General features: G+C 38.9%; 1 protein-coding gene across 1 annotated transcript; it reads left to right on the top strand.

Moving 5' to 3' along the window:
* Window positions 1–14,227: 14,227 nt before the first annotated feature.
* On the top strand, window positions 14,228–16,250 carry Mrgprb2 (MAS-related GPR, member B2). Its single transcript, NM_001408774.1, has one exon. The coding sequence runs from the start codon at window positions 14,228–14,230 to the stop codon at window positions 15,164–15,166; it is 939 nt and encodes a 312-aa protein (NP_001395703.1). The 3' UTR covers window positions 15,167–16,250.
* Window positions 16,251–20,915: the final 4,665 nt, after the last annotated feature.

The raw sequence follows: 20,915 nt of genomic DNA, 5'->3' as shown, positions 1-20,915 counted from the left end.
CCCCATAGACTCCTGGTGTCCCCTTCTATTTCAGGACTCCAGCTAACCATCTGAGATGCTCCCCTACTGACTTCCACTTTCACTCCAGCTCTCTCTCATCCCCTTACCCCACGCCTGAATTGGGATGGCCCAGTTCCTCTCCTCACTTCCTCTCCTACACAGTTTTCCCTACATCTGATGGCTATTCAGTTTCCCCTTATGAGTGAGAGTTGTGCATCCTCCTTTGGGACCTCCTCATTATCCAGTTTCATTAGGTCATGGTTATCCTGCACTTTATGGCTAATATCCGCTTCTAAGTGAGTCCATACAGTGTCTTTCTGGCTCTGAGTTACCTCACTCAGGATGACATTCTCAATTTCCATCTATTTCCCTGCAAAATTCATGATGTCTTTGCTTTTTAATAGCTGAATAGTAATTCATATTTTCTTTACCCATTCTTCATATATATGTTTACATATATATTGGGACATATATATTGTTTACAGTTTATGGCTATTACAAATAAAGCTGTGATGAATATAGTTGAACAAGTGTTTTTGTGGGATATTAGAGTATTTTTTGGATATATGCCCAGGAGTAGTATAATACTCCTCAAACTATTTTACAAATTAGAAGCAGAAGGAACACTGCCAAACTCATTCTATCAGGCTACTGTCATCTTGATACCTAAACCACACAAATACTCAACAAAAAAGAGAAATTTAGACCAATTTCTCCTATGAACATTGATGCAAAAATACTCAATAAAATACTTACAAACTGAATCCACAAACACAACAAAAACGTCATGCACCGTGATCAAGTAGGCTTCATCCAGGGATACAGAAATGGCTCAATATCTGAAAATACATCAATATTATCTCTATATAAACAAACTGAAAGAAAAAAAATCAAGATCACATGACCATCTCATTAGATGTTGAGAAACCCTTTGACAAAGCCAATAGCTCTTCATGTGAAAAGTCTTGGAGAGATTAGGGATACTAGGCACATACCTAAACATACTCAAAAGCAATATACGGCAAGCTAATAGACAACATTAAATCAAACAGAGAGCAACTTAAAACAATTCCATTAAAATCAGGGATAAGACAAGGCTGCCAACTCTTTTCCTTTCTATTCAATATAGTAATTGAAGTTCTAGCTAAGCAATAAAAAACTAAAGGAGATTAAGGGGATCCAAGTTGGAAAGGAAGAAGTTAAAGTATCTCTATTAGCAGATGATACGATGGTATACATAAACAACCCTCAAAATTCTACAAGAGAACTACGGCTGATAAACACCTGCAGCAAAGTGGCTGGATACAGTATTAATTTAAAAATAAATCAGTAGCCTTCCTTTATATAAATGATAAATGGGCCAACAAAGAAATTAGGGAAACAACACCCTTCGTTTTAGCCACAAATTATCCAAGATGTTTTTGTATAACTCTAACCGAGGACGTGAAAGACACATATGACAAGAATGTCAAGTCTCTGAAGAAGGAAACTTTCAGAAAATAGATTTTCTACGGTCTTGATCATTAGGATTAACATAGTAAAAATGGCTATCTCTCCAAAAGCATGATCTTTATCGAAGGTTTATCCTTTTCTGCTGCATTTTGGATTTCCTCCATTTTTCCCCCTGCAGAAGCGGGTTTAGCCAGCACTCCTGCAGAGCACAGCTTGAGTTATTTTCATTGCCCTGCTACTGAGTGCTCCTTCTTGGCCAACACAGTAGTAAGGAGGATGCCCCAGGAGCCTATAGGCAGTACATTCCCTAGATCCTTCCCTACATTTCTGACAGAGGAACTCTTCTAGTTTCAAAGCTGAGAGTCTTATCTGATGTATGTTCAAATCACTGGTCTGCAAATCAGATTTTATTGTATTTTATTTTTTGCTCTATCATTGTATAAATTGACAAACATAAAGGCATGTCTGGTACCCAGATCATGCTACATCATCTGCTCGCATTCTTTGGTATTGCTCACCTTCTTGATGGAAAAAAGGAAAACAACAACAATAAGACAACAACAGCAACAACAACAACAGCAACAAGAACTAGGGGTGTTAAGAGGGAAGAGGAACCACAGGGATTGGTGTAACCAGAGGATGACAGATAGGATCCTGGCCAAATGTTGAGAACAGGCTTGTGAAGAGCATGACTCAAAGGAGTGACATGCAGGGCAGATCCAAGTACAGCAAACTACATGTCTCTCTTCCCCTCTCGAGTATCCTCCTTCCAAGCACCAGTTTTCTCGCACTCTTCATGCTACAACTGTTTCGTATTGACAACTGACTGAGGGGATTCTTCTCTTTGCAACAGACCAGTTTACCACCTCTCATAAGAAGATTGGCAAAAAGGTAAGGTGCTTCTTGAGACATTCTTTGAGACGTTTTTCTTTGTCTGTGACCATATAACCACACCCTGAGGTGGGGAATCCAAGAAGCCTCATGTGTTTCTGCAGAGGAAGTCATAAAAAGTCCCTCACAGCAGCATTGTAGGTTGGCAGGCTGGACTTCTGGAAGTCAGTGAACCAAGGTGGTGTCTTCCCTTTTGTAGTATTTCCCATTCTTTAATCATAACAGTTCAAACATGGTGCTTTGGTGAGAATTCTACCATTCTCCTTGACTTGGCAAGCATGTGGGGACAGGCACTGTCTCTAAAAGCACAGATTTAGTCAGTACCTCAGTCACGCGTGTTTCCTGCAATGCAAAGTTTTCATTTCTTTGTGCATTTCTCTGTCAGTAGTAAACAGATGGTCTAAAAATGAGGGACTTAGAGAAACACAATTAATTATCATTTATCAATAATGTACATATTTAGGGAAAGTTACATTATATGTTTAAGCCATCTCTGACCCTCCCTGATAATGTGGAATATGGAGCCTTATCCATTGTAGTAAAGCAGAGGTCATCTACACTCAGACCTGGCTGTTGCTGTGATTGCAGAGTCCACGTGCTTTACTATTTAATATTTATTAATTCCTTTCTTTGATAATACCATTTATGTCACAATATACCCTGATTATTCTCCCCAGTTCTCTCAACTATCCCTCCATCTCTGTCAATCTCTCCCTCTCCCAGTTCCTTTTTGAGATTATGACTTATTTTTATTTTGTAACACTTGCCAATTAGGTCATTTGAACTATCTTATTGGCCCATGGTTTGATTACTAATAGGTACCTAGTTGAAGGCCATGATTTCTCCTTTAATCTGTTCCCAGTTAATTATTCATCTAGGAGAGGTGGCCCTTCCAGAATCCATTCTACAACATGCCTGACTGTTGATGGGAACCTTTCTGTGCATGACCTGTGCAGATATTCACAACTGTTCTGACTCTGTGACTGGAATGACTGTGTTTTGCTGAGATGTCATTTTGAAGCTTTTCCCCTTAATTTTATTTTATCAGATTCCTTTCTGCTTTTTCTTCTTTAATGTTACCAGAACCTAAGGGAAGATGATACGCATGACTTTCTTGGGACTAAACGCTCAACCATTTCCAATCCTCAGTGCTTTGTGCTGCCATCAATTTTTTTTAAAGCATTTTCTCGAAAAGAAAAAAAAGATGCTTCTCTGATTAAGGTTGAATTTAGTGACATGAGTAAATATACATATTCTGAGAGCTGCTTAATCCTATACCAATTTAGTTCAACAACTGAATTCAGTTGCGCTAGAGTCCATATGATCTCTCTAACCTTAAATTTTTGATCTGACTTCTAATGCTAAGCAATTATTCTTTCATATGGAGTGAGCTTCAAATCTAATCAAATAGTTACCTTCATCACTATCTTACCACTATTTGACAGGTGTGTACATGTTACTTGGCTTGGTGGTCTCATAGATTACAGAATGCATAGCTAAGTAAGACAATATATATCGTTTGTCCCACAGTAGCCTGCATAGTGCTTTGTGGGAATGTGAAAGGTGGCTACCAGGGAGGAAGCTCCCCTCCCAATATCAGCTTTTTCTACCTAATTTGTACACACAAGGAGAGTGGTGTATTGAGCTAAGGGGTCTGAACATACATTTATGCTGAGGAAATAAAAAGAATGACAAATGTCTGCATTGTTTTGGGAGCCTCTGGACACACACACACACACACACACACACACACACACACACACACACACACACACACACACAGCTCCTCAAATCAGCTACCCCGATGAAGTACATAAAGTATCTCTCTGCAAACTAAATTGTGTTTTAAAGGTTAGCTACAAGATAGTAGGTTTGTCTATACCCTTTGCTCTGATTAACCCTCACAATCTCTGCTTATTTATCTATTCTTCCACCCCTCCCATGTGTAAACCATTCAGCCCCCTAAATCTATCTTTGTGCTTTTACACTTTCTTCATTCCATTATTTTGCCTCTCTTAAGGCATCGTGTGCCAAAGACCTATTTCTAGTGTCCTTGTTTTCACCAGTAATCCTAGAAGAACACAAAAATTTCGAGATTTCAAGCTAACATTCATGTAAGGAGAATATATGGCATTTGCCTTTTTGTTGTTCCTGGGGTTTCTACCTCAATGTAATTTTTCCAGTCATAGCTCTTTACATGAAAATTTCACAATATCATTTGTCTTTACAGCTGAATGAAGTCTCATTTTTATATATACAATATTTCATTGTCCATTCATAATTTGGTGGATGTCCAGGCTGATTATCCTAGTTATTGTGAATAAAACAGCAGCAAACATGGATAATAAAGCATTAATATTTATTTATTAGGATTAAAGTCTTTAGGATACATATCAAGGCATGATATTGCCAGATACTCTCTTAGTTAGAGTTTCTATTGTTGTGATTAAATACAAAGAACAAAGTAATGAGGGGAGGAAAGAGTTTATGTGCCTTAAGCTTCCAGATCAGAGTTCATCATCAAAGGAAGTTGACAGGTGCTCAAGCAGAGCAGTGGCTGGAGGAGGAGCTCATGCAAAGGCCTCAGAGGAGTTCTGCTTACTGACTTGCTCCTCCTGGCTTGCTCAACCTGATCTTTATAGAACCTACGATTATCAGCCTAGAGATAGTACCACCCATAATGGATTGGGTCATTACTCATCAGTCCCTAAGAACATGCCTAACAGATTTGTGTACACTCTGATCTTATGGAGACCTTTTCTCAGTTGAGCGCCCCACTTTGATGACTCTAGCTTATGTCAAGTTGACATAAAACTAGTACAATTATCATAAGAGTTCTATTTCGCTTTCTGAGGAATCACTATACTCATTTCTATAGTGGTAGCACCAACAACAGTACATTAGTGCTTTTCTTTCCCTATATCCTCATCAGCATTTCTTGTTCTTTGGGTTTTCAATATCCATTCTGCCTGGGATAAGATAGAATCTCAAGGAAATTTAATTTGCATTTTCCTGATGGCCACTGATGTCGAACACTTTTCAAATTGTTAGCAGCAGACATTCATATTTCTTCTTTGGTGATCTGTATTTTTTAATTTTGAAAAAATTTTTTAGATCTTTATTTTTTTCTAGATACCAATCTTCTGCTGTATATAGAGCTGGACAATTGTGTTCTTTTTACTTCAGTCATGTATTTATTCCTGTCTTTTTTAAGTTCATCCAGGTGTTTATTCAAATTATCTTCGAATGACTTGAACTCCTAAACATGCTTGTAGTTGTTCTTTTGAATCCCGTGTCTTGACCTTCATCTAAATTATACTCACTGGCAATACATACTATAAGATTCATGATCTTTCAGAGAGACATATTGTTTTTATTTTTCATATTGTCTATAATTTTGTGATAGGACTTGGGCACTTGAAGTTTGGTTCTTGGTTATTTCTTTTGGTATATGTTCTTGGTCATCATTTTGTAGTCATGGACTACATACTTTTGAGGGAACCACAAAGGAACAAAGTTTGAGGAAGGGTCTTTTATCAGAGAGTGTGAGTTTATATAGAGGAGACCAAGCTGGAGTATCTAGTATGAGCGCTAGACTAGTCCCCAGAGGGTGTGAACTGGGGCTGGTTTCTGTCAGGATGGGTGTGACACTGGATTGGCAGTTACGTTCTTTCAGGGTGTGGAGCTTTATAGGTTTACTTTGCAAGTAAACTGTCTCATGCTTCTTCAGCCTTTGCTGCAGGTCAGCATTCTTTATGTACCTTCTGCTTCTGACACGTTGCTACATTTTGCTATGTAAATTTTTTAAAAATTCATGTCCATTTGGAATGCCTCCATTGTTGCAATGTCCTTGTATTTCTGTAGATTAAGGAAAATTCTTTTTTTTTATCCTCTTTTTTTTATTAACTTGAGTATTTCTTTTTTTTTCTTTTTTTTTTTGATTTTTTTTAAATTAACTTGAGTATTTCTTATATACATTTCGAGTGTTATTCCCTTTCCCGGTTTCCGGGCAAACATCCCCCTCCCCCCTCCCCTTCCTTATGGGTGTTCCCCTCCCAACCCTCCCCCCATTGCCGCCCTCCCCCCATAGACTAGTTCACTGGGGGTTCAGTCTTAGCAGGACCCAGGGCTTCCCCTTCCACTGGTGCTCTTACTAGGATATTCATTGCTACCTATGGGGTCAGAGTCCAGGGTCAGTCCATGTATAGTCTTTAGGTAGTGGCTTAGTCCCTGGAAGCTCTGGTTGCTTGGCATTGTTGTACTTTTGGGGTCTCGAGCCCCTTCAAGCTCTTCCAGTTCTTTCTCTGATTCTTTCAATAGGGGACCTGTTCTCAGTTCAGTGGTTTGCTGCTGGCATTCGCCTCTGTATTTGCTGTATTCTGGCTGTGTCTCTCAGGAGCGATCTACATCCGGCTCCTGTCGGTCTGCACTTCTTTGCTTCATCCATCTTGTCTAATTGGGTGGCTGTATATGTATGGGCCACATGTGGGGCAGGCTCTGAATGGGTGTTCCTTCAGTCTCTGTTTTAATCTTTGCCTCTCCCTTCCCTGCCAAGGGTATTCCTTTTCCTCATTTAAAGAAGGAGTGAAGCATTCACATTTTGATCATCCGTCTTGAGTTTCGTTTGTTCTAGGGATCTAGGGTAATTCAAGCATTTGGGCTAATAGCCACTTATCAATGAGTGCATACCATGTATGTCTTTCTGTGATTGGGTTAGCTCACTCAGGATGATATTTTCCAGTTCCAACCATTTGCCTACGAATTTCATAAACTCGTTGTTTTTGATAGCTGAGTAATATTCCATTGTGTAGATGTACCACATTTTCTGTATCCATTCCTCTGTTGGAGGGCATCTGGGTTCTTTCCATTTTCTGGCTATTATAAATAAGGCTGCGATGAACATAGTGGAGCACGTGTCTCTTTTATATGTTGAGGCATCTTTTGGGTATATGCCCAAGAGAGGTATAGCTGGATCCTCAGGCAGTTCAATGTCCAATTTTCTGAGGAACCTCCACACTGATTTCCAGAATGGTTTTACCAGTCTGCAATCCCACCAACAATGGAGGAGTGTTCCTCTTTCTCCACATCCTCGCCAGCATCTGCTGTCACCTGAGTTTTTGATCTTAGCCAATCGCACTGGTGTGAGGTGAAATCTCAGGGTTGTTTTGATTTGCATTTCCCTTATGACTAAAGATGTTGAACATTTCTTTAGGTGTTTCTCAGCCATTCGGCATTCCTCAGCTGTGAATTCTTTGTTTAGCTCTGAACCCCATTTTTTAATAGGGTTATTTGTTTCCCTGCGGTCTAACTTCTTGAGTTCTTTGTATATTTTGGATATAAGGCCTCTATCTGTTGTAGGATTGGTAAAGATCTTTTCCCAATCTGTTGGTTGCCGTTTTGTCCTAACCACAGTGTCCTTTGCCTTACAGAAGCTTTGCAGTTTTATGAGATCCCATTTGTCGATTCTTGATCTTAGAGCATAAGCCATTGGTGTTTTGTTCAGGAAATTTTTTTCAGTGCCTATGTGTTCAAGATGTTTCCCCACTTTTTCTTCTATTAGTTTGAGTGTGTCTGGTTTGATGTGGAGGTCCTTGATCCACTTGGACTTAAGCTTTGTACAGGGTGATAAGCATGGATCGATCTGCATTCTTCTACATGTTGCCCTCCAGCTGAACCAGCACCATTTGCTGAAAATGCTATCTTTTTTCCATTGGATGGTTTTGGCTCCTTTGTCAAAAATCAAGTGACCATAGGTGTGTGGGTTCATTTCTGGGTCTTCAATTCTATTCCATTGGTCTATCTGTCTGTCTCTGTACCAATACCATGCAGTTTTTATCACTATTGCTCTGTAATACTGCTTGAGTTCAGGGATAGTGATTCCCCCTGAAGTCCTTTTATTGTTGAGGATAGTTTTAGCTATCCTGGGTTTTTTGTTATTCCAGATGAATTTGCAAATTGTTCTGTCTAACTCTTTGAAGAATTGGATTGGTATTTTGATGGGGATTGCATTGAATCTGTAGATTGCTTTTGGTAAAATGGCCATTTTTACTATATTAATCCTGCCAATCCATGAGCATGGGAGATCTTTCCATCTTCTGAGGTCTTCTTCAATTTCTTTCCTCAGTGTCTTGAAGTTCTTATTATACAGATCTTTTACTTGCTTGGTTAAAGTCACACCGAGGTACTTTATATTATTTGGGTCTATTATGAAGGGTGTCGCTTCCCTAATTTCTTTCTCGGCTTGTTTCTCTTTTGTATAGAGGAAGGCAACTGATTTATTTGAGTTAATTTTATACCCAGCCACTTTGCTGAAGTTGTTTATCAGCTTTAGTAGTTCTCTGGTGGAACTTTTGGGATCACTTAAATATACTATCATGTCATCTGCAAATAGTGATATTTTGACCTCTTCTTTTCTGATCTGTATCCCCTTGATCTCCTTTTGTTGTCTGATTGCTCTGGCTAGAACTTCAAGAACTATATTGAATAAGTAGGGAGAGAGTGGGCAGCCTTGTCTAGTCCCTGATTTTAGTGGGATTGCCTCAAGTTTCTCTCCATTTAGTTTAATGTTAGCAACTGGTTTGCTGTATATGGCTTTTACTATGTTTATGTATGGGCCTTGAATTCCTATTCTTTCCAGGACTTTTATCATGAAGGGGTGTTGAATTTTTGTCAAATGCTTTGTCAGCATCTAATGAAATGATCATGGGGTTCTGTTCTTTCAGTTTGTTTATATAATGGATCACGTTGATGGTTTTCCGTATATTAAACCATCCCTGCATGCCTGGGATGAAGCCTACTTGATCATGGTGGATGATTGTTTTGATGTGCTCTTGAATTCGGTTTGCCAGAATTTTATTGAGTATTTTTGCATCGATATTCATAAGGGAAATTGGTCTGAAGTTCTCTTTCTTTGTTGGGTCTTTGTGTGGTTTAGGTATAAGAGTAATTGTGGCTTCGTAGAAGAAATTCGGTAGTGCTCCATCTGTTTCAATTTTGTGGAATAGTTTGGATAATATTGGTATGAGGTCTTCTATGAAGGTTTGATAGAATTCTGCACTAAACCCATCTGGACCTGGGCTCTTTTTGTTTGGGAGACCTTTAATGACTGCTTCTATTTCCTTAGGAGTTATGGGGTTGTTTAACTGGTTTATCTGTTCCTGATTTAACTTCGATACCTGGTGTCTGTCTAGGAAATTGTCCATTTCCTGAAGATTTTCAAGTTTTGTTGAATATAGGTTTTTATAGTAAGATCTGATGATTTTTTGAATTTCCTCTGAATCTGTAGTTATGTCTCCCTTTTCATTTCTGATTTTATTAATTTGGACGCACTCTCTGTGTCCTCTCGTTAGTCTGGCTAAGGGTTTATCTATCTTGTTGATTTTCTCAAAGAACCAACTTTTGGTTCTGTTGATTCTTTCTATGGTCCTTTTTGTTTCTACTTGGTTGATTTCAGCTCTGAGTTTGATTATTTCCTGCCTTCTACTCCTCCTGGGTGTATTTGCTTCTTTTTGTTCTAGAGCTTTTAGGTGTGCTGTCAAGCTGCTGACATATGCTCTTTCCTGTTTCTTTCTGCAGGCACTCAGCGCTATGAGTTTTCCTCTTAGCACAGCTTTCATTGTGTCCCATAAGTTTGGGTATGTTGTACCTTCATTTTCATTAAATTCTAAGAAGTCTTTAATTTCTTTCTTTATTTCTTCCTTGACCAGGTTATCATTGAGGAGAGCATTGTTCAATTTCCACGTATATGTGGCCATTCTTCCCTTATTGTTATTGAAGACCAGTTTTAGGCCGTGGTGGTCCGATAGCACGCATGGGATTATTTCTATCTTTCTGTACCTGTTGAGGCCCGTTTTTTGACCAATTATATGGTCAATTTTGGAGAAAGTACCATGAGGAGCTGAGAAGAAGGTATATCCTTTTGCTTTAGGATAGAATGTTCTATAAATATCCGTTAAGTCCATTTGGCTCATGACTTCTCTTAGTCTGTCGACATCACTGTTTAATTTCTGTTTCCATGATCTGTCCATTGATGAGAGTGGGGTGTTGAAATCTCCCACTATTATTGTGTGAGGTGCAATGTGTGTTTTGAGCTTTAGTAAGGTTTCTTTTACGTATGTAGGTGCCCTTGTATTTGGGTCATAGATATTTAGGATTGAGAGTTCATCTTGGTGGATTTTTCCTTTGATGAATATGAAGTGTCCTTCCTTATCTTTTTTGATGACTTTTAGTTGGAAATTGATTTTATTTGATATTAGAATGGCTACTCCAGCTTGCTTCTTCTGACCATTTGCTTCAAAGTTGTTTTCCAGCCTTTCACTCTGAGGTAGTGTCTGTCTTTGTCTCTGAGGTGTGTTTCCTGTAGGCAGCAGAATGCAGGGTCCTCGTTGCGTATCCAGTTTGTTAATCTATGTCTTTTTATTGGGGAGTTGAGGCCATTGATGTTGAGAGATATTAAGGAATAGTGATTATTGCTTCCCGTTATATTCATATTTGGATATGAGGTTATGTTTGTGTGCTTTCATTCTCTTTGTTTTGTTGCCAAGACGATTGTTTCTTGCTTCTTCTAGGGTATAGCTTGCCTCCTTATGTTGGGCTTTACCATTTATTATCCTTTGTAGTGCTGGATTTGTAGAAAGATATTGTGTAAATTTGGTTTTGTCATGGAATATCTTGGTTTCTCCATCAATGTTAATTGAGAGTTTTGCTGGATACAGTAACCTGGGCTGGCATTTGTGTTCTCTTAGGGTCTGTATGACATCAGTCCAGGATATTCTGGCCTTCATAGTTTCTAGCGAGAAGTCTGGTGTGATTCTGATAGGTCTGCCTTTATATGTTACTTGACCTTTTTCCCTTACTGCTTTTAATATTCTTTCTTTATTTTGTGCGTGTGGTGTTTTGACAATTATGTGACGGGAGGTGTTTCTTTTCTGGTCCAATCTATTTGGAGTTCTGTAGGCTTCTTTTATGCCTATGGGTATCTCTTTTTTTAGGTTAGGGAAGTTTTCTTCTATGATTTTGTTGAAGATATTTACTCGTCCTTTGAGCTGGGAGTCTTCACTCTCTTCTATACCTATTATCCTTAGGTTTGATCTTCTCATTGAGTCCTTGATTTCCTGTATGTTTTGGACCAGTAGCTTTTTCCGCTTTACATTGTCTTTGACAGTTGAGTCAATGATTTCTATGGAATCTTCTGCTCCTGAGATTCTCTCTTCCATCTCTTGTATTCTGTTGGTGAAGCTTGTATCTACAGCTCCTTGTCTCTTCTTTTGGTTTTCTATATCCAGGGTTGTTTCCATGTGTTCTTTCTTGATTGCTTCTATTTCCATTTTTAATTCCTTCAACTGTTTGATTGTGTTTTCCTGGAATTCTTTCAGGGATTTTTGTGTCTCCTCTCTATGGGCTTCTACTTGTTTATTTATGCTTTCCTGGAATTCTTTCAGGGATTTTTGTGTCTCCTCTCTATGGGCTTCTACTTGTTTATTTATGTTTTCCTGGAATTCTTTCAGGCATTTTTGCGATTCCTCTCTGTAGGCTTCTACTTGTTCTCTAAGGGAGTTCTTCACGTCTTTCTTGAAGTCCTCCAGCATCATGATCAAAAATGATTTTGAAACTAGAGATTGCTTTTCTGGTGTGTTTGGATATTCCATGTTTGTTTTGATGGGAGAATTGGGCTCTGATGATGCCATGTAGTCTTGGTTTCTGTTGCTTGGATTCCTGCGCTTGCCTCTTGCCAACAGATTATCTCTAGTATTACTTTGTTCTGCTATTTCTGACAGTGGCTAGACTGTCCTATAAGCCTGTGTGTCAGGAGTGCTGTAGACCTGTTTTCCTCTCTTTCAGTCAGTTATGGGGACAGAGTGTTCTGCTTTCGGGCGTGTAGTTTTTCCTTTCTACAGGTCTTCAGCTGTTCCTGTGGGCCTGTGTCTTGAGTTCACCAGGCAGCTTTCTTGCAGCAGAAAAGTTGGTCTTACCTGTGGTCCCGAGTCTCAAGTTCCCTAGTGGGGTGCTGCCCACGGGCTCTCTGCAGTGGCAGCAACCAGGAAGACCTGTGCCGCCGTTTCCGGGAGCTTCAGTGCACCAGGGTTCCAGATGGTCTTTGGCTTTTTCCTCTGGCATCCGAGATGTGTGTGCAGAGAGCAGTCTCTTCTGGTTTCCCAGGCTTGTCTGCCTCTCTGAAGGTTTAGCTCTCCCTCCCACGGGATTTGGGTGCAGAGAACTGTTTATCCGGTCTGTTTCCTTCAGTTTCCGGCGGTGTCTCAGGCAGGGGTCCTGCCGCTCCTGGGCCCTCCCCCACGGGAACCCAGAGGCCTTATACAGTTTCCTCTTGGGCCAGGGATGTGGGCAGGGGTGAGCAGTGTTGGTGGTCTCTTCCGCTCTGCAGCCTCAGGAGTGCCCACCTGACCAGGTGGTGAGGTCTCTCCAAGGAAAATTCTTAGTGGTATGACATCATGGAATTAGTTTTCTGTGCTTTAGTATGCATCTCAGACCCATCCTTTGTAAAAAGGCTACCAAAATTGAGGCTTTTTAAAAACTTTTCTTTCTTTAAGCCTCCCTCCCTTCCTTCCTCTCCCCTTCCCTCCTTCCCTCTCTTATTACCTTTACCCCTTTTATTCTTTCAGCCAAGGATTTTCTGGAACTATGCAGCTTAGACTGAGTTTGAACTCATCAAAACCTTCTTGGCCCACCCTTTAGAGTCCGGTATTCCACAATTAAGCTACCACGTCTGGTAGATGGGTCTTTAGAGCTGCTTTCCCCTCCAGATGGTTCTGTGTCACAATGCTTTCTATTTAGCACAGTTGTTGCCCTATTCCTTCTTTTATTATGTTCCTCCAAATTTGCTTTTTCATTCCCCAAGAGTTAGAAATTCAGTTAATCTCAAAACCAATGCCTAAATTCTGGACTGAAACTCTTTCAGGTCATCAATGTAGACATTTAATAGACATTTCTGGGCTAGGGAATGATAAAGTCATAACGATGGTTAGCCATCTTGCAACATAAGCCATTCTTCCGAACACACTGGAACTTCCTCTGTCAGAGCCATCAACATTGATAGTATCTTCATTTTTCTGTGTGTTCCGTGGTACTAAACTAGCTTTAAAATATTTTTGAAGAAATTTAATCTGATTTTGTAGTGGCTGCTGGGCTTATCATTAATCATTTGTGAATAATTATCACTATATAATTTATATGTGATATATGATACACATATATGTAATTTATATGCATATATAAAAATTTATGAATAATAATAAATGAGTGAAAATTCTCAGTTACTCACTGTGTCTTGGTAGAGAGATGAACACTAGTGGTACAGCAACAGAAAAGTGCTTAATGCCCTCAAAGGCTTCCCTTCTTTCTAGTCTATAGGTATGGTTCTTTTCATACTGGTCTTAGTATGACTTGGGATTCCATTCATGACTGTCATTCATGATTTCTATAATTCCCAATTTGAGAGCTTCTCCTCTGCCAAGACTGTTGGCAGACAGCAGCTGTTGATCATGCTTCTGGCTTCTGAGTTTCTGCAGAACCTTAGGGCAGAAAGAAAGTTGAGTTCAGAGTTCTTTCTGACACAATCTAGACACTGAATGTTCATACTGAGGCCACCAACTACTCTCATATCAGCACAGGACATTGATTGTATATAGCCCGTGGGTGTAAATTAAATTAAGGCTCCAGAAATACTGGTTTTGATCAGTATTTAATCTCTATGATCCTGTTTCTCTCCCTTATGTACCAAGTCAGTCATTGCCACATAGCAGTGCAGTTCTGAGAATCAGAGAGTAAACAAACAGCATGTGCTCATGCCATTCATTCATTCATTTGTTCATTCATTTGTTCATTCATTTGTTTATTTTGTTGTTTCAGGAGCTTGTCTCTCCTAAGCATGGATATAAACATCTCAACTCTGGATATTGACATCATAGAACTGAACGGAAGCAACTACACTAATACTGAGATATGTTTTGTCAAGATCCAAGTCATGAGTTTACTTTCCCTCATCATTTGCCCTGTTGGGATGGTGCTAAATGCCATAGTGCTGTGGTTCCTGGGCTTCCAGATGACCAGGAATGCCTTCTCTGTCTATATCCTCAACCTGGCTGGGGCTGACTTTTTCTTCCTGTACTCTCAGTTTTTATTTTACATTCTTGCTATCATTTCCTACAAGTACTCCATTTCTTTCCGGATCCCTTTCCTTTTTGAAGTGTTGGCAAAAGTTGCTTATCTTTCTGGCCTGAGCATTCTTAGCACCATCAGCATTGAACGCTGCCTGTGTATCATGTGGCCCATCTGGTATCGCTGCCAACGACCAAGACACACATCATCGGTCACCTGTTTCTTGCTTTGGACTTTGTCCTTGTTGTTTGCTCTTCTGGAGGGGGCAGAATGTGGCTTGCTGTTTAACAGTTTTGACCAGTCTCGGTGTTTGAGATTTGATTTAATCTTTTGCGCATGGTCAATTGTTTTATTTGTGGTTCTCTGTGGGTCCAGCCTCATCCTACTTATCAGGATCTTCTGTGGCTCCCAGCGGATACCTGTGACCAGACTGTATGTGACCATTGTACTCACAGTGCTATTCTTCCTGATCTGCTGTCTTCCCTTTGGAATCTCCTGGCTCATCCAATGGAGTAGAACTTTGGAATATGTTGGGGTTTGTGATTATTTTCACGAGGGACTATTTTTATCCTCGATTAACAGCTGCGCCAACCCTATCGTTTACTTCCTGGTTGGCTTTATTCGTCAGCGCAAGTTCCAACAGAAGACTCTGAAGCTGCTTCTTCAGAGAGCAATGGAAGAAGAGTGTGAAGACAGGGGTCCTTCCTGAAATCCAGAAGAACTGGGAACAGCCTAGCATGGCATCTGCGAGCTGCTTTGATCAGACAGAAACGGAGTTTTAGAGAAAAATGTTTTTCTCTGTGAGCCATTTTCACAATTTTATTCAGCTTGTTACCTGATCTTCAGTCAGTTAAAAAAATAATCACTTTTTTTGTGAAAGTTGATAGATATAAGACTTGTCATACAAATACTGACTGCAGTATTTTTTGGAGCTGTGTTGCTCAGGCTTCATCAACTCCTCTTGATGGGACTCCATGTAAGTGTTCTGGGGTTGAGGAGATCTGTTGATTACTATGAACAAATCCCACATTCACCTAAAGGCTAAAGGTCCTGCAGAGAAGAGCTGCATTTCTTTAGTTACTGAAATTTATAGTGTAAAACAAATAATAGATTCTGTAAAAATTCTCTGTCCATTTGGAATGACTCCATTGTTGTATTTTTTTTGTTTCAAGAGTTAAATAGATGTACTCTATAATCCTAATGTTTATTAATTTCTCCAGATTATAAAGAATATATAGAGTGATGGTCTTCCTTATATAAATTGCTTGGTAAACAAATATATGCTCTTAAGAGAAGTCTATTAAATCTCTATTACCACAGTAGTACCCTCACCTTCAAGTTCATTGTGTCTTTCATTTTTGGCATTGGAAGAGTGCAGTAAGGTTTTGTAATGAGATCTGTCAACATCTATGCACATATGAAGATGTTCTCTGTGGCTTGCTTTACAATATCCTGCTTATTGGCCTATGGTCCAGCCTTTTTTCTTTCTTCTTGCATTGCCTTGATTGCCTTTCTCTCTGTCAATTACTCATGATAAATTATATATATATATGTATATGTGTATGTATGTATATATATATGATATTTTCTTTATTTACATTTCAAATGTTATCCCCTTTCCCAGTTTCCCCTCCAGAAAATCGCCATCCCATCACTCTACCCCCTGCCTCCATGAGGGTGTTCCTCCACTCACCCTCCTACTCACTCCCTCCCACCTACCCTCCCTGGCATTCGCCCTACATGGGCATAGAGCCTTCACAGGACCAAGGGCCTCTCCTCCCATTGATACCCAACAAGGGCCATCCTTTGCTACATATGTGGCTGGCATATGTACATGTGAGTACTCTATGTGTACTCTTTGGTTGGTGTTTCAGTACCTGGGAGGCTTGGGGTATCTTGTTGGTTGATATTGATGTTCTTCCTATGGGGTTGCTACCCTCCTCAGCTATATCAGTTCTTTCTCTAATGCCTTCATTGGGGACCCTGTTCTCAGTTCAATGGTTGGCTGTGAGCATCTGCTTCTGTATTTGTCAGGCTCTGGCAGAGCCTCTCAGGAGACAGCTATATCAGACTCCTGTCAGCATGTACCTCTTGGCATCCCCAATAGTGATTGGGTTTGGTGACTGCATGTGGAATGGATCCCCATATGTGACAGTCTCTAGATGGCTTTTCCCTCAATCTCTGCTCCAAACTTTGTCTCTGTACTTCTTCCTGTGAGTATTTTTCTCCCCCTTCTTGGAAGTACTGCAGCATCCACACTTTTGTCTTTCTTCTCCTTGAGCATCAAGTGGTTTATAAATTGTATCTTGGGTATTCCTAGCTTTTAAGCTAATACTCACTTATCAGTGAGTACATATGTGTGTTCTTTTGTGATTGGGTTACTTGACTCAGGACAATATTTTCTAGTTCTATGTTAAAATTTCTGAGGAACTGCCAGACTGATTTCCAGAGTGGTTGTACCAGCTTGTAATCCTACCAACAAGGAGGAGTGTTCCTATTTCTCCAAATGCTCGCCAGCATCTGTTGTCACCTGAGTTTTTGATCTTAGCCATTTTGGATGATATTAGGTGGAATCTCAGGGTTGTTTTGACTTGCATTTACCTGATACTAAGGATGTTGAATATTTCTTTAGGTGCTTCTCAGCTATTCAGTATTCCTCAGTTGAGATTTTTTTGTTTAGCTCTGTACCACATTTTCAATAGGGTTATTTTATTCTCTGGAGCGTAACTTCTTGAGTTCTTTGTATATATTAGATATTAGTCCTCTATTAGATATAGAATTGGTAAATGTTTTTCCCAAATCTGTTGGTTGCCATCTTGTTCTATTTACAGTGTCCTGTGCTGTATATAAGCTTTGCAATTGTATGAGGTCTCATTTGTCGATTGTTGATCTTAGAGCATAAGTCATTGGTGTTCTGTTCAGAAAAATTTTCCCTGCATCCATGGGTTCGAAGCACTTCCCCACTTTCTCTTCTATTAGTTTCAGTGTATTTGGTTTTATGTGGAGGTCCTTGATCCACTTGGACTTGAACTTTGTACAAGGATATAAGAATGGATCAATTTACATTTTTCTACATGCTGATTTCCAGTTGAACTAGCACAATTTGTTGAAAATTTTCTCCACAGTATTGTTTTAGTACCTTTGTCAAAGATCAAGTGATCATAGGTGTGTGAGTTCATTTCTGGATTTTTGATTCTATTCCTACCTGCCTGTCTTTGTACCAATACCATATAGTTTTGTTTTAATCACTATTGCTCTCTAATATAGCTTGAGGTCATGGATGGTGATTCCCCCAGAAGTTCTTTTATTGTTGAGAATAGTTTTTGCTATCCTGTTTTTTGCAACCAATTGAATTTGCAAATTGCTCTTTTTAACTCTGTGAAGAATTGAGTTGGAATTTTGATGGGGATTGCATTGCATATGTAGATTGCTTTTGGCAAGACAGCCATTTTTACTATATTAATCTTGCCAATCCATGAGCATGAGAGGCCTTTCCATTTTCTGAGATCTTCTTCAATTTCTTTCTTCAGAGACTTGAAGTTTTTATCATACAGACCTTTCATTTGCTTGGTTAGAGTCATACCAAGGTATTTTATATTATTTGTGACTACTGTGAACAGTGTTGTTTCCCTAATTTCTTTCTTGGCTTGTTTATCCTTTGAGTAGAGGAAGGCAACTGATTTGTTTGAGTTAATTTTCTATCCATTCTGCTGAAGTTATCAGGTTCAGTAGTTTTCTGGTGGAATTTTCGGGGTCACTTAAGCATACTATGATATCATCTGCAAATAGTGATATTTTGACTTCTTCCTTTCCAATTTGTATCCCCTTGACCTCTTTTTGTTGTCTAATTGCTCTGGCTAGGCTTTTGAGTGCTGTATTGAGTAGGTAGGAAGAGAATGGGCAGTCTTGTCTAGTCCATGATTTTAGTGGGATTGCTTCAAGTTTCTCTTCATTTAGTTTGATGTTGGCTATTGGCTTTCTGTATATTGCTTTTACTATGTTTAGGTATGTGCCTTGAATTCCCAATCTTTCCAAGACTTTTATCATGAAGGGGTATTGAATTTTTTCAAATGCTTTCTCAGCATCTAATGAAATGATCATGTGTTTTTTCCTTGAGTTTGTTTATAGAGTGGATTACGTTGATGTCTTTACATATATTGATTCATCCCTGTAACCCTGGGATGAAACCTACTCAGTTATGATGAATGATCATTTTGATATGCTCTTGGATTTGGTTTGTGAGAATTTTGTTGAGTATTTTTGCATCAGTATTCACAAGAAAAATTGGTCTGAAGTTCTCTTTCTTTATTGGATCTTTGTGTGGTTTAGGTATAAGCTTAATTGTGGCTTCAAAGAATGAATTATGTATGTTCTTTCTGTTTCAATTTTGTGGAATAGTTTGAAGAGTATTGGTATTAAGTCTTCTTTGAAAGTCTGATAGAATTCTGCAGTAAACTTATCTGGTCCAGGGCCCTTTTTGGTTGAGAGACTTTTAATGCCTACTTCGATAACTTTAGGGATTATGGGACTGTTTAGATAGTTTATCTGATCCTTATTAACTTTGGTACCTTCTATCTGTCTAGAAAATTGTACATTTCCTCCAGATTTTCCATTTTTGTTGAGTATAGGCTTTTGTAGTAAGATCTGATAAATTTTTTTTTTTGGTTCTTTTTTTCGGAGCTGGGGACCAAACCCAGGGCCTTGCGCTTCCTAGGTAAGCTCTTTACCACTGAGCTAAATCCCCAGCCTGATCTGATAAATTTTTGAATTTCCTTGGTTTCTGTTGTTATGTTTCCCTTTTCATTTCTGACTTTGTTACTTTGGATACTCTCTCTGTGCCCTCTGGTTAGTCCGGCTAAGGGTTTATCTATCTTGTTGATTTTCTCAAAGAATCAGCTCCGGCTTTGTTGATTCTTTGTATAGTTGTTCTTTTTAAACTTGGATTATTTCAACCCTGAGTTTGATTATTTTCTGCCATCTATTCCTCTTGGGTTTATTTGCTTTTTTGTTCTAGAGTTTACAGGTATGCTGTCAAATTGCTAGTGTGTGTCTTCTCCAATTTCCTTTTTAGGCACCCAGAGCTATGAATTTTCATCTTAGCACTGCTTTCATTGTGCTCCATAAGTTTTGATATCTTGTACCTCATTTTCATTAAATGCTAAAAAGTCTTTAGTTTCTTTCTTTTTTTATTTCTTGACCAAGTTATTTTTGAGTAGAGCATTGTTTAGCTTCCCTGTGTGTGTGGGCTTTCTGTTCTTTTTGTTGTTATTGAAGACCAGCCTTAGTTCATGGTGATCTGACAGAATGCATGGGATTATTTCAATCTTCTTTATCTATTGAGGCCTGTTTTGTGACCAATTATATGGTCAATTTTGGAGAAGGTACCAAAAGGTGCTGAGAAGAAGGTACATTCTTTTATTTTAGGATGAATATTTCTGTAGAAATCTGTTAAATCCATTTGGTTTATAACTTCTGTTAGTTTCACCGTTTCTCTTTAGTTTCTGTTTCCATGGTCTGTCCATTGATGAGAATGGGGTGTTGAAGCCTTCCACTATTATTGTGTGAAGTGCTATGTGTACTTCCAGTTTTAGTAAAGTTTCTTTTATGAATATAGGTGCCCTTGCATTTGCAGCATTGATGTTCAGAATTGAAAGTTGATCTTGGTAGATTTTTTTTGATGAGTACAAAGTGTCCTTCTTTTGTCTTTTCTGGATAACTTTTGGTTGAAAGTTGATTTTTTTTTCGATATAAAATGGGCTACTCCAGCATGTATCTTGGGACCATTTGTTTGAAAAAATTTTCCAGCCTTTTACTCTTTGGTAGTGTCTCTCTTTGTTACTGAGGTGCATTTCTTCTATGTAGCAAAATGCTGGGTCTTTAGGTATCCAGCCAGTTAGTCTATGTATTTTTTATTGGGGAATTGAGTCTATTGATATTAAGAGAGATTAAGGAATAGTCATTGTTGTTTCCTGTTATTTTTGTTGTTAGAGGTGGAATCATGTTTGTGTGGCTTTCTTCTTTTGGTCTTGTTGAAAGGAGATTATTTTCTTACTTTTTCTAGGGTGTAGTTTCCCTACTTGTTTTGGAGTTTTCCATCTATTATCCTTTGTAGGGCTGCATTTTTGTGAAGAAATTGGGTAAGTTTGGTTTTGTTATGTAATATTTTGATTTCTCTATCTATGTTAATTGAGAGTTGCTGGATACAGTAACCTGGGCTGGCATTTGTGTTCTCTTAAGGTCTGTATGACATCTGTTCAGGATCTTCTGGGTGAGAAGTCTGGTATGATTCTGATAGGTCTGCCTTTATATGTTACTTGCCCATTTTCCCTTACTGCTTTTAATATTCTTTCTTTGTTTTCTGCATTTGGTGTTTTGATTATTATGTGACAGAGTTTCTTTTCTGCTTCAGTCTATTTGGAGCTCTGTAGACTTTTAGTATGTTCATGGGCATCTCTTTC

The sequence above is a fragment of the Rattus norvegicus genome, chromosome 1 (genome assembly GCF_036323735.1).
Source record: "Rattus norvegicus strain BN/NHsdMcwi chromosome 1, GRCr8, whole genome shotgun sequence".
Classification (NCBI taxonomy): domain Eukaryota; kingdom Metazoa; phylum Chordata; class Mammalia; order Rodentia; family Muridae; genus Rattus; species Rattus norvegicus.
This window is presented reverse-complemented; position numbering and strand designations above follow the sequence as displayed.

What these genes read in the sequence shown, in the direction of transcription:
- Mrgprb2 (NM_001408774.1), top strand. Translation starts at nt 14,228, where the DNA reads ATGGATATAAACATCTCAACTCTGGATATTGACATCATAGAACTGAAC.